Source organism: Bombus terrestris, chromosome 7, assembly GCF_910591885.1.
Source record: "Bombus terrestris chromosome 7, iyBomTerr1.2, whole genome shotgun sequence".
Taxonomy (NCBI): Eukaryota; Metazoa; Arthropoda; class Insecta; order Hymenoptera; family Apidae; genus Bombus; species Bombus terrestris.
In genome coordinates, this window is record NC_063275.1 from 12,572,867 (window position 1) to 12,587,159 (window position 14,293).

Here is a 14,293-nt window from a genome sequence, read left to right on the forward strand (position 1 = left end):
TTCTAAGCACAGATTACTATAGCTTATCGACCGTTACTTTGATAAAATCTAACTGGTTCTTTGATTGAGAATAATCACCATGACCACCTGAAATTGTTTCTTCTGAAATTATTATCATTTATCAACTCTCGCAAAGCCATTTATCAAAGCAATATTTATACAAGTACATCTATATATTATCTATAAACTATTGCACGAAAGTTTTGGGTACGTGTTCTGGTTGAAAGGTATATTAATCTTACACCATTGCTATCTTATCCTGCGTACACATCTGTAAAATAGACCTTAAAGTATAATGATTTAATATATTAAGATGTACTGTAAAAAATATTATGTAGTTTCAATCATTTTATTTTTCTCTATTTTTAAACAATTTTTAAACAATATGAAAATATATCAATATACCATTAATTAATATACCATTATTTAACATTTATTATCAGACTGCGGATATTTGTGAGAATGAAAATAATCGATAACTTTATTAATTTTACTAATACATAATTATTTTGTTATACGAATATAAACAATTGAAAGACTAAAACCTATTTGCAAAGTTTTACTATACCTACTACATAGTATAACAAGTATTCTACTTTAAGTATATTATATATCTTTTTATTATTAAGTACATTGCGTGCATTTTTGCAATTTTCCATAAATGCATAAAAATCCGCATTCTCTTTACTACGATATTTCCAATTAACAGTCTTTGACTGTTTAAATTTCCATTCTTTGTTTCTAACTAATAAACTAATAGATTATAATTCTAAAATGTGTGATATTTTTAGAGTATCCTGATAAGAATTACATAAGTCAGATTCACAAATGCGCTGCACAACGCCGCGTCACATAAGAGCGCGCAACAAATAACACGTTATTATATAGTATCCGATGCGCGTAAATGTACAGTCCTCTATGATGTACATATCAACATTCGTTGAATTTTACCACGGTGCAACATTATGAAGTAAAATTGAATGTACTGATTGATCAAGATTATTTCTTGTCCAGCGTCATTGCACTCTTGCCGTAGGAGGAAGAATAGATTTATTTTTGTACGAAGAAAGAAAATATACTAGAGAATATAGATGAAAAAGGGTTTATATCATAAAGTTATTGCCATAGCAGAAATTACATTCGGTAAAACTGTAGAAGGACTGAGTAGACTTTGATTTCTATGATTTTTGGATATATTGTAAAATCTCACATTTGGAACAACTTTTTCCTATGCATACAAGGGCAGAACTCGCTTAGCTTCCGAAATATTCGCGAAGAACTGTCGCTACCACTACCGTGAATTCTGCATACAGTTGTGCGTCTGTGGTTGTCTATGAGTCAGTATTGTTTGCCAATCACCAGCCGCTTATCCTCTGTTTATAAACGAGGATAACAGACATTTTTTGCAGACTTGCATATGCACGGTATCTTTAAGCTCGTTCGATCCCTTGTTTATAAACAGAAGACAATCAGCTGAGCCGACAACCAATTCTGACACATACGCTGCCACAGACGCACGATTATAGGCAGTATTCACTGTAGTGATACGTTCTCGTACGTAGCGGCGTCAATTAATACATCGAGATCACTTTCTATATATTTTTAACGTTTATCTATTTAACCAAATACATATTATATATAACATTTACATTACATTACATAATATTCATCAATGCGGTAAAGCAACGGAGGAGCAATGCCCTTAACCAGTCAATACACTTGGCCTCTACTTTAAGTCAGACGGCAACAGATGCTAAATTGTATTGGACCGTCCACATTCAACAAATTTCGGTACAGCTGAGGAAGCTGTGCGTTTATTTACGTGTGTTTATGTTAGAGGTCAGAGATATTGATGGCTGAGAGTCATTTGAAGGTTAACCATGTACTGCGTTTGACTACTATCTTATCTTTCTTCGGTAATTGTCTTATTCTATCTAATTATTTCAAAGATACTATTCAAGTCTTCCAATTAGTCAGGTTACTTAATTTTAATTTTTTGTCCAATGTAATTTTACTTGAAATTGTTTGAATTTAAATCATAGAATTGTTTATCTAGAATGGCGTATATCTAACATCAATTAGGCCTAGAGGATCATTGTCAACAAATATAAAGTTAAATAACATTAGATTAGATCCAGCTCCTTGTTGTTTTTTTTTGGTATTTGAAAGAAGTACAATTTTCTTTGAAATATAGAACCATATTTCTTATTAATTGTAAGTAAGGTAATAGGTATACAACAATAAACTGGTTTGAAGCTAAATACATGAATATAAGAAAATTGAAGTCAAGTAACCTGTTTAATAATAATTAGCGTAGGAACTTGTATCGAGTGAGTAATATGTTTATACTAGTAAAATGGTTTTAACTTGTTTGAATTTAAATAATTTGACTAATTACTGTTTGAAAAATGATCCTCATCACTATAATTTGGAGCTTAGGGTTTTTGGAAGATACAATTTGGAGGATACAATTTTACTGTTTCACGTCCTTTTTCTTCTAAGTCTTGTCTAGTTTATGTGCTTTTTATTTATAAACGTATATATAACATTATATATTTAGTTAATATAATAGTTAATGTTCTTAGTAGTTAATAACAATCGAGCAAAATTAAAATTGATAATTATCTAATATAAAAATATACAAATATGTTATAGCAAAGTTTACGAAACAGATACAAATGCGAACAATACCGTACCGCCATCTTGCGTTGATTTGCACAATTCTCCACAAATCTCGTGTTTGCTACGTATTTCGTTTTCAATTTTACCAGACATGTTTATAGTAGAAATAGGGTATGTGTACCCAAAGTTTCGAATGTTAGTATAAATGAAAATTCATGGTATCGCATTCTCACGATTGTTTCATCTATCACGGCAGTTGATCGCGTCAACTTGAATCGCGAAAAGCATGGAGCAGCCGTGGAAGCATTGACGGGATCCAGGATCATCTGAAAGTGAGGAATTCGCGGGTGGTTCCCGTGGAAACTCGGGATATGCGGCTGGTTGCCGATGCTCCTTAGGTTCGTTGATCCCCCGACGAAATCATGCTGTCGGCATGCGGCAGACTGGCGCACTTCAAGAAGAGATTAAAGGCTCGCGAGCTGGAGCGTCGATATACAAACCGCGTATTCGGTGGATAAGATGAGCAAGAGCGTCGAGCTACTCGCTGGGTCGGAGGACAGTGAACAGATACAAGTGGGTGAGTGCGCTAATCCTCCTAACCTTTCGTCCTCTACCTTTGTTGTTGACTATTGCTGTCAATTATGGTACGGGAGTTATGCTAGATATTGTATATTGACGTAGGTCAGTTCCTCCAATTATCTAGATAAATATCGAATACAAAAGAATTGATAGCAACTGTTTGTACATTGCTTGAAAATTGAGAAACATTTGTGGAGTTCTAAAGAGTTTAATTAAGTGATGACTTTGTTATAAATGATGATATAGTAATGGTTGGAAGTATTGGTGATTTTGTGTGTTGTCTTTAGTTTCGTTTTTTTATGTTTGGTGCTTGAGCATGATTGATGCATTGAAGATTTTTTTGTAATTCTGTATTTCTCTTTAAGTTTCTTTCTTTAGTCCGTATATATATTGTGTCACATTTTCACGTTGGCGACTTTGCAAGTCAACTTCATCCACCTAAAGCTTTCCGGTCTTATGCTTTTGACATATGATGTTCTGTGGACTTCTAGGATATCTTTTAAAAGAGTTCAAAGGAGCTTTGTCTTTGAAAATATCTCAAAATTCCTTTGTCGTATTTTCATATGGAAAAGGCACTATTTTTCTTTGTGTTTTGATATCGTATCTTTTCTATGGTGTTGCTCGTTGTTACTATTGTTGGTGTCCTTGTTATTCCTATTGTTAGTACTTCTTTTAGTGTCTTTTCTATTCTTCTATTATCCTTTTATTATTATAATTTTTTATGTATATTTTTACATTACTTGTTTTATTATTCTTTTCTTAGACTATTTATTGTTTTCTTTATTGTTAAAATTACTCTTTAAAAGGTTAGGTTTTCTTGTTTTTACAATTCCTTCTAGAAACCTCTCAGTAAGGAGATTGTTTTTTCGAATGCGGCAATTTTTCCAAATTTTAATGGAATCACAGTAGAGAGTAGTCTAGAAAGATATTGGCTACAGGAATCTTATAGGTCGATAGATTATTTCCAATCAGTAATCCGATATGGACCACTATTCGTACAAGTATATGTATATATACATCTCTAATACACTCTCAGCGGAATAAAATCCGCAGAAACGTTCACAGTAGTTCTGTAGTCATTAGGAACCATTTTGGAGAAAATGATAACTAATTAACTGCACGATAGATGTTATCGACTGTATAATATACAAAATACAAATTAAAACTAAATATTTCAATATTAAATAACTTAACCTAACTTGCTATGTCACCTATAGACTATGATTCAAAGGGTCATTTTTATTATGGATTTTTTAATTCTAATTCTTTATAAAAATTATATAAATCAAAAATATTTGACATATAAAATACGATATTTATTGCTAAATATTTCATAATTTACATGGTATCGTATATCTCTTATGAATTATCTGTTTTATAAATTGACAAAATCGCATTAAAACTGACTCTCCTATAATTAATCATTCACGGGTTAATAAAATCTGGTCATTGTATCGTATCCAATTATTTCAATCACTCTACAAATACTTCGTTAAGTTTGATTTTTTCTCCATTTGACTCACTTAAACGCTATGAGATAAAATCTGGATTCATGTGATCACAGTCAACAGGGCTCAACGAGGCTGCATTGTCGGTGATGACTGTTAAATGTACTTTTATGCGATTACGTAAACCGTTAAATTTTGCTCCGTTGCGATCGTCATTGTGTCAACGAATTAAACCACTGCTTTACGTGCTCTTTTTACATATTAAATTTGATTGAGATCATAGTTAAGTACACAATTAAGATATTATATGTAAATCACGTAATAATTTCAGCATCTATGATCTATACATAAATCTATATTAAATTTAACTAAAAGTAAAAATTTATTAAAAATTTTATTATGGGTGCGAATTGGAATCACAGTTGGTCAACTTAGTCGTCTGTTGTACTACTTGCCTGAGTTAGAGCTAGAAGCATAGTTGGTGAAAGAAATGCAGCCTCTTAAAACTCTCCAGTAGTGGCGCTGTTTGATGCACCTAAAATTGCATGTATTATTTTATGTACTTTAATTGTGTATTCAATTATGTACTGATTCAAAATTAAGGATATAGTAAGATTCTGACATATATATCATACGTAGAGTAATTCGTGAAAAAAAAAACAGAAATTACAAGCTTGTCTTTTTTCATTGTTTCTTTTTTTGTAACTATATTCGGTTTGAAAATTAGAATTACATATTTTCCATTATCCGCAATCAATTAGATTGGAGCAATGTCCTGTAATAGTACGATTCCGTATCACATCCGGTTTCTCTCGTGGATCGATGTACTAATGTCGTTTCCGACGAATCTTGTCGAAATCTAATAACATTGAACACACTAAATTGCATTTCTCCTCCCTTTGGATACTTTCTTTCTTATGAAATCACCTTGTACGATTCAACAGAAAAATAATATTAAACGACAATCTAAAATGAACAATTATTAACCAAATTTTTAAAAAGAATCATAAAATATCACAATGCACATCTTATAATTATAAATATAATTTAAAAAAGAAATATTTTAATCTAGTAATTATATTATTATAAAAACTTTTAGTTAACAGAATAAGAGATAACTGGCTGCTTTTTTTAGAGATAAACCATTTTTTCATGCAACGTCACTTCCTCTTTCATCATTGGATCATAAAATATCGCTTAGGTATTCGTAATATTACTCCCCCATTTAGTTTCCATAGAAATAAATATAATGTATTTTTCTTGTATTTTTTGTCGTCCTCAAACTCATCTCCCTACAAAGAGACTGTACATCAATAACCTTTTAAGCGAGGTATCGAGTGTTTCTAATTCCCTATATTATATCCAATTTACTCACTTTACCAAGCTTTGTGGCGTTACTGCAGCTTGGTTAAATGTCGTTGATGTTTCTCTTCCCGTTGTATTTCTAAAATGATTCGCATATATGATGAAGTACGATATATGTATGCATAGAGGAGATAATAATAAATATGTATTTATAACATAAAAGTTTTATATGATAGATATTCAAATACTGTGCTATAGGAAATGCCTACAAAAAATATAAGACAATTCTAACCTCTAAGATGTTCCTATGAACAACTTTAAAAGTTGTTGTATCTACTAGCGCCATTGTATGTATCGCTATATTTTAATCAGTTTAATCCATAATTACACTATATATATTACATATAATGCTATAGAAAATCTTATAAAAGACATATATTAGAAAATCCGAATCTTTAAGATAATCCTATAAAGAATTCTTAATGTCGCTACTCTGACTAGTACGACCACTCTATAATTTAATATGGCACAACATTATACGTATTGTCGCATAGACTGTATTTTCTTCATGATTGTACCATTAATTATATCATATGTTGTATAACAGTGCGTCTAACGTAAGCCATTGGCTATTAACATTTTTGTTTGGGAGTATGTAAAGCCATATTGATGCAATCCAAATAATCTTGTAAAAATTTCAGACAGATTTCCCATTTGACCAGCGATTGCGTATATTTAATAAAAGGTACACCGTGTTATTAAGGTGAAATGGTATTTCCAAATAAACACTTGGACATTATATTCTTTAAATCAATTTCTTATTTTTATTATTTTAATTATAAATATTTTATTTTTCTTCTTTTAGGTTATCTATATTAAATAAATCTCATTTGTAGTAGTTTACCAGTACTATTTTGTTATTTATATTGTATAGTATTTTACATAATTTAAAAATCTTACTGTTAAGTAGATTGACATAATTGTTAATTGTTAATAATTGTTAATAATATACGTTACTATATACGAATTAATTCTTGTATAGTTTCATAGAAAAATCTGTTATCACAAATCTAACATATTTAACTTGCATTTGACCAAAATTTTTGTGAGAGTAAGTAATGTTCAAGAGTAGTTAGAGAAACCAAATAGCTATCAGGTGTCATGGGATTAATTGCTTGGAAGACGCGTGTGAGTCTTCGGGTACACAGTACATATGGCAAGGAACCCGACATTGTGTTGCCCCCAAGAATAGGAACATTGTTCCTGGAAGATTTGACTATCGTTTGGGGAAGGGGTGAGTGGATGTCTTCTAGCAAGAGGTCTCCGAGACATGGCATGGCACTTAACCCCAGAACCTTTGAATTCAATGCATGCCTGAATAATTCGGTATCCTCTTACCATAAGAGACTTTTACTTAGATACATGTACCTAACTTTTTTATCATTCCTAACCTTATATTATATTGATATCTCATTACTTATATTTTATCATATTTCATTGTTCAATGTATACATTTTATTATTGATGTGTACATAATAATAGCTATATACATTTTGTTTATTATGTTTATGCGAATGAATGTTTTACAGGTGTAATGCATTGAAAATGTAACACAAACATAATTGTAACATAATATTAAATTCTTATGGGAGAGGAGTGAATTAAAAGTTGTATTTGCATAATAATTCCTTAGATATATGCTTATGCATATGTATATATTATGTATATCTATATATGTTTCATATCGGTTGATGAGTTCTAGATACGTGAGTGATAGCTTTGTCAGATGTTCTAGTTTTATCTGGACTTTTTCTCATTCTCAAACGAGTTCATGGTTTATTCAAAATCGATATAGTATCTTGATTTTTAGAACTGCTAAAAATTTAAATGGTTTCATAATTTGTTCACTAACAATGTAAGTACATATAAAACGTAATTTTGCCGTAGAATATTGCAACGTAACTACCCTCTCGTTGTTAGTGATTAAACGCCTTTGTGAACGTGATTGTAACGACCTCATTGGAGGAATTAAAGGCTCAGGTGACTTTCTCATGCTCTTGGACATCGATCGCGTTACTAACGATATTGTATACGGGATGGATACGTGGAGTTTTCCGTTATTCCAGTCGAACGTTTACAAGCTTTACAGCAATTTTTTGCAGATAATATCTGCTCTTATTGTCTTCTATTTTGGCTCACTTATCAATATGGATCGTACTTGTATAAAATCATACGCTAAGCTAGATTATTGTCTCTTATATGTATACGAATATTCATAATTATTGTATATCATTATGTTACTATTTATAAAATTATTAATTTTAATGTTTGCACAGTTACAGGAAATTTGAAATTAAAAAAATGCACATAAAATAATTTCCAAATTATTTTTATTTAATAGTAATTAAATAATTCTCAATTTAATAAATTTTTAAAATATCGTGCCTACTAATAATACATATTTAAACGTTTCGAGCGAAACAACTTTTCGCTTACTGTTAGATTCCATTGCTTTAATTGCGTTCATGAAAATACTAAATACATAATTTCCACAATTATCCACAGCGTACTTATAACGCTACTTATAGGTTTGATAATTCTGGCCACTAATCTTCTCTGTGGTACCATTATTGCATGCACTCCAGAGAAACAGAGACTTCTGTGGCGCCATCACAAATGCTAATATGTAATCGCCATGGCAGTCAACCGATTAAAATTGAATTTTAATGCGTATAAACATAACCTACTTCTACTGAATATGAGTTATAATGCTACAATCTACACGACCCGCGACTCGATACTATTACGTTATTTTTATTATTTTATTACTAATTACTAATTACGAATTACAAATAATGTATAAGACATTATTATGTACTTATGTATTTCGTGGAACGATTATATTGCGAAATGTATTATGATGAGATTGTTTTTCGTGAAATATGGCTGTATTGGAAATATGTCTAAAATTATATGTATGTTATGGAATTACGTATCACATAGAAGAATAATTTTTCAGATAGCAGACTTGTGGAAGAGAGATCCCGACTGAACTTGAACGGGAGCCGTCAGCTCTCGAAAAGCGCCACGGAGCTCCGGAACAACGACAGCAGTTCGCCGTCACGACGCGGTGAACAAGCCGATTCTGGTGTCGTCCATCATCATCGGCATCATCGGCACGCCACTTCGGTGGCGCAACGTACACACATCTTTTTCGCAACCTTGAAGAGCCGGTGGGGTCGGAATAGAAGCAAAGAACGGAAAAAGTCAAAAGATGCCGGTACCACGTTATCTCACGGTGTTGAATCCGATTACGCTGCAGATTACTCTTCAGAGCATAGTAAAAGTTCGTCGGCTACGCAGAGTCCAGCCAGGCACTGTCTCACTCATCCAGGTATATATATATTTTTTTATTTATTTATTATATATTATATCATAATTAATATTTATATTATATAAATAAATAAATAAATAAGTACATATATTGTCCTTTTCTGTTTTCAATCATTTCTGGACTTGTTAACTTATTATTAGAGGACGAATTAACTCATCATTATGTCATTATGGTATTACATTACTATATCCAATTTCTTGTATGTAACAATTTTTTTATTTAGAAATCCTTTATTTCTTTATGCGCTGCTTCATTTCTATTACAGATAAATTATAACAATTTCCCTTTGCAGGAACTTATAATTATAGCAGCATGCATCTTGCTAAAGAACTGCATACGTATATAAAATACAAGAAAATACTAAATATGAAAATATAATACGATTTATGTTACTTTATGTTTTATGATCAATGTTTTTCAATAGTCTTGAAAGAATTCTGACAATTTCAAGTAGATAAGCAAATAAGTCAATAAGCAATTAAATAAGCACAATAGACAAAGAAACCAATAGGAAGATAGATAAAGCGATAATATATGTAAATAGTAAGCTTAAATTTTAAGGATACAAGTCAAAGGTGTAAACGAACAAAATGAAAACGTAAATAATAGCGTGCATAGTATAATACATACACGTACACGTACAATACATAACAATATAGTACATGGAAAAAATTAAGTTTCAATTAACCGAAGAATGATCGTACAAAGAATGATGAAACTATCACGAGGGATTGCTTCCATAAAAAAGATCATCCTCGAGTAGAGTAATAACGAGGTTTAATGGATGTTAACTTTGAAATTTGTTCCGCAGCAGGGGAAACTTTTTTCTCTCTGTTCTTGATCAAGTTGCGAAAAAGAGAAAAACTCTGTAAATGTTGAACGCCAGGTCGCGCACGTTTGATGCACGGGATCGATACAAGCAGGTCGTTTATGTTTTATTATATTGATTGATCTGGGAAACGTGTGCTAGGGATTTCTATCGTTTGTGCATCATTATTAGACTGATGTTAAGCTGAAAAGCTTTTCTGTGTACTCCACAAGCTAATAAACTATTTATGTACATATCTGATTGAACAGTGTTCTAAGTTGAACAGAGTCCTTCAGAAACATTTACTTGAAAACACTTTCTAATTTAATTATTATATCATCTTGTTATTTAAGAAATTATTGTGATTACAATTTTAAGAAAACACCGTGAATGCTAGATTAAAGTTAATTATTTGCCGAAGGACTTCATTCATTCAACAATATTTATTCACAATAATATTAATTAAATGTATTTTCTGGAATCATGTTTAAATTAAAGAAGTGCTAAATACATTTATGTATGTGCATGTATAATCTTCAAGAATACCAATCTTTAGTATACTAATTTTTAAACCCACTTATTATAATAATTATATATTTTTTAATGTGGAATGTAGAAATGTTACATTTAAATTTATGTAAAAAATTCAATGTAGTAATTCAAAGTTAAATCTTGGTGAAAACCCAAAATAACAGAAAATTGTATACTATACATCTCCTTTCAGGGGTGTTGGTTCACATTAAGATTAAGTCAGATTAGGTTACCAAAATTATAATCATCCTGTGTATTATATAATCAACACGTTGTGTTTAACGTGTTTGATATTTTTGTACACGTAGAGTCGCCATTGGTATATGGAGGAAGGCAAAATGTCGTGACGAGACCGGAAGACAGCCCTGGAAAATGCAGCGAAGCGTATTCGAAAGGATCCTTGAGTTTCCAACAGTCAAAGGACTCGAACGAGGAAGCTCGAGGATCGATCAGCCAGGATGATAGCTCGTTCGTTCAGGAGGAACTCGCACGTAGAAGGGAATTGGCGTTGAGGCAGCATGCTTTCTTCCAGCTTCGTTTGCACATCAAAAGAGGGGCGAACCTTGTTGCTATGGATAGATGCGGTGAGATAAACCTTTATTTTTCACTTCTTCTGCTTTTATAAGTAGACGAAAGTAGAACTGTGCCTGTGTATTTTGATTCTGCCAGTTGTCTTTGAAGAACTGCGCGAATAGATGTGAAAGGGTAGCAAATTAGTCTAGATCAGTCCTTTTGATGAGTTGAAGTAGGTTTTGTGTATGAGAGATTTCATGAATTTAATATGGAAGCAATTATTTATAATTGTGTAATTTAAATTATGTAATTTACAATAATTGAATAGTGTAATAAAATTTGTAATATTATTATTTATTCTCCTTTTAAGTATAATGTTAATTTTGAATATTCTACTAATAAGAGACAAGTTTCTGCTAATATCAGGCTAAAGTACTCCAAAACAGCTTGAATATTTTAATGAAACACATAAAAACTTGCCACTTTTGTTTTTTTTTTTTTTTAGAAAAGAAGAGTATAAAATACTGGTTCTTCAAAAATGTAGTATCTAGTTTTTAGTTTTTACTTTCCTCCATCACATGCAGAATATTCTACCCATGTAGAAAGAGTACCACTTATTGTTAGAGAAATAGCAAGGTCGTATCATGATACATACATTACTGAAGTTCAACGTTTCCAGGTTCTATTCTATCAGAGGACTTGCCCCAGTTTCATGTAATCCCCCTTTCGTAGAATGTTACTCAAAATCATGATAAAATTTCGATTAAGCAAATAACTATTGTTTGGCATAGAATTGAAAAACAGGACATTAATTGTGTATTTCAGGCGCCAGTGATCCTTACGTGAAAGTGAAAAGCGGGGGTCGATTATTGCATAAGTCGCGGACCGTTCACCGCGACCTAAATCCAGTTTGGGATGAAAGCGTAACTCTGCCAATCGAGGATCCTTTTCAGTCTCTAACATTCAAGGTAAATTCTGCATCGTTATACAAGTTGTATGCATATAAGATTATTAGGAATCTTTTTAATTAAATTTTTCTCAAGCTTTTCTCAACTCAATCTCTCAGTGTATTAAAAAAGAGAATGAATTTATTCTAAAAAAATTCTTAGTCCTTTTCGTTCTTGATGCTAACTGTAATAGTCACCCACGAAAAATTCTGAAAGAAAATTACATTTATTCCATAGATCGTGTTCTTTTTATTCGCTCTCTAATTCGTCCTAGAACGTTTAGAGATGGTCGCCGGGATTTTTATCAGTTTCTTCTTGCTCTTTCTTTTGACTAGCAAAAGACCTTGGTCGTTTCGACAGGTCTTCGACTACGACTGGGGCCTGCAGGATGACTTTATGGGCGTAGCGCAATTGGATCTCACGCAATTGGACCTGGGTCAGTCACAGGATGTCATGTTGGAACTGAAAGACCACAATAGGCCCAAACAACATTTGGGGGAGATTTATTTGACAGTTACCCTTTGGCCGAGGAATCAGCAGGAAAAGGAACAGGTAGATTTTTTGATTTTTTGTAATTTCTTAGATTTTTATTTGTTCCCTGATTAAACAAAGTTGATTGTTTAGCTATTTTTTAATAAGTTTTTAAAGTAATCGTAGCTCCTTATCATGCGAAGTAGTATTAATATACCGTTTAATGAGGATAAAATTAGCATCTGGAAATTTAAAACCGAGATTGTAAAGTCCTCCTGTTTGTTCTATGGTACTTAAATTATGTTGATGGAGCAAATAAATACGATCAGAATAAGGGAGCTTTAAGATATAGGCGACGGTCGTTTAGCTTATAAGTGTAGATAATAGAGACAGACACCTGTCAAAGTAAACTCCGGAGCTTTGTCTGCTCCCTCTTGTCTTCTATTACCACAATGTGTATCAAATTTAATAACTTACTAGTGAGTTTGTAAGAATTTCTTTTTGCTGTACTCTCTTGTACATAAACAATCAATATACAGGGTGGCCCAGCTAAATGGGATCACCTAAATATCTGTCTTAGTTATTATTGTATGGAAAGCTTTTCAAGACAAAGTTGCATTACTGCATGTTTAAGCTCCAAACTCTCTTCGTCTCTCCTAATAAGGAAACTTTAAACGGTAAATGTTCCTGAACGATCGATTATGCGACCTGTAGTTGTTTACTACTATCGAGACTAAACAGCTGCCGATTCAGAATCCATAAACATAGATAATGTCGAGGATTTGCATATTATGGCGGTGATAGGGGCACACAGACCGTTGTGCCACTTTGAACGACGTTATCTTCCTCGCACGAGCCGCTGAAGAGAATTTTAATAAACCGAATGAACTGCATATGAATGCTGCATAATTTATAAGCAGTAAAAATGTGTGAATTTGACACTCTATGATACTTACAGTCTTACAAGTGAACATGTTAAAATTATAACATGACTGGCTAGTTTCAGGTGCACTTTTCATATTAAGAATTAACAAAATATAATTTCAAGTTGTATATGTTGAGAAATTCAATAACTTTGAATATATGAAAAGTAAAAACATGAAATTAAAAAAAGTAATTAATAAAAATAATTAGTGAAAAAAATAATTGATAATAGGACAATATATTTAATGGGTAGTATTTTCCCAGCATTTCATATTTCAGCATTTCCAGAATTTCATAACATTTCATATGTTAGTCAACCTAATAACATCGTTGATCCTCGTAATGTTAAAATCAATTAAAATAGGTCGAGGAACTGATGATGAAGTACCTGAATGGAAAATTAGGGCTCGTTGGTCCAGTTTCACGTTTATTACTGTATCAAAGGAATATTCGACTCTTACTCGATGGACGCTTCGAACAATTCACCCTGGCAAGCATTAAACATTGTACAATGAACAATTCGACGTTCCTGTGGATAGATACCTTCTACGCAGTGGAATATCGGTAAACGATAAGTCCATCGACTATGAACTTCGACAAGCTGCAATTGGAACGCAGACAGTGAACACGAACTGTCAAAGTGTTCGCCATGGAAAGACCTATCAACAAATTGCTCGTTTCGTTGTCGATTCTATAGAAGAATGAATAGAAGGTACGATATACCTTTCCGTTGAAATAAATTGATACTATA

At 32.1% G+C, this 14,293-nt stretch overlaps 1 protein-coding gene across 3 annotated transcripts in view; it reads left to right on the forward strand.

Moving 5' to 3' along the window:
• Positions 1 to 14,293, forward strand: part of LOC100647382 (multiple C2 and transmembrane domain-containing protein) — a 43,639-nt gene that overhangs the window by 10,415 nt on the left and 18,931 nt on the right. For all 3 annotated transcript variants that reach the window (XM_048407800.1, XM_012310202.2, XM_003396534.4), the window contains 5 exons: positions 2,879 to 3,199; positions 8,974 to 9,348; positions 10,996 to 11,271; positions 12,026 to 12,168; positions 12,508 to 12,699. In XM_048407800.1, coding sequence (XP_048263757.1) covers positions 3,142 to 3,199; positions 8,974 to 9,348; positions 10,996 to 11,271; positions 12,026 to 12,168; positions 12,508 to 12,699 — 1,044 coding nt within the window. In that variant the 5' untranslated portion in view covers positions 2,879 to 3,141. The remainder of the gene's footprint in view (positions 1 to 2,878; positions 3,200 to 8,973; positions 9,349 to 10,995; positions 11,272 to 12,025; positions 12,169 to 12,507; positions 12,700 to 14,293) is intronic.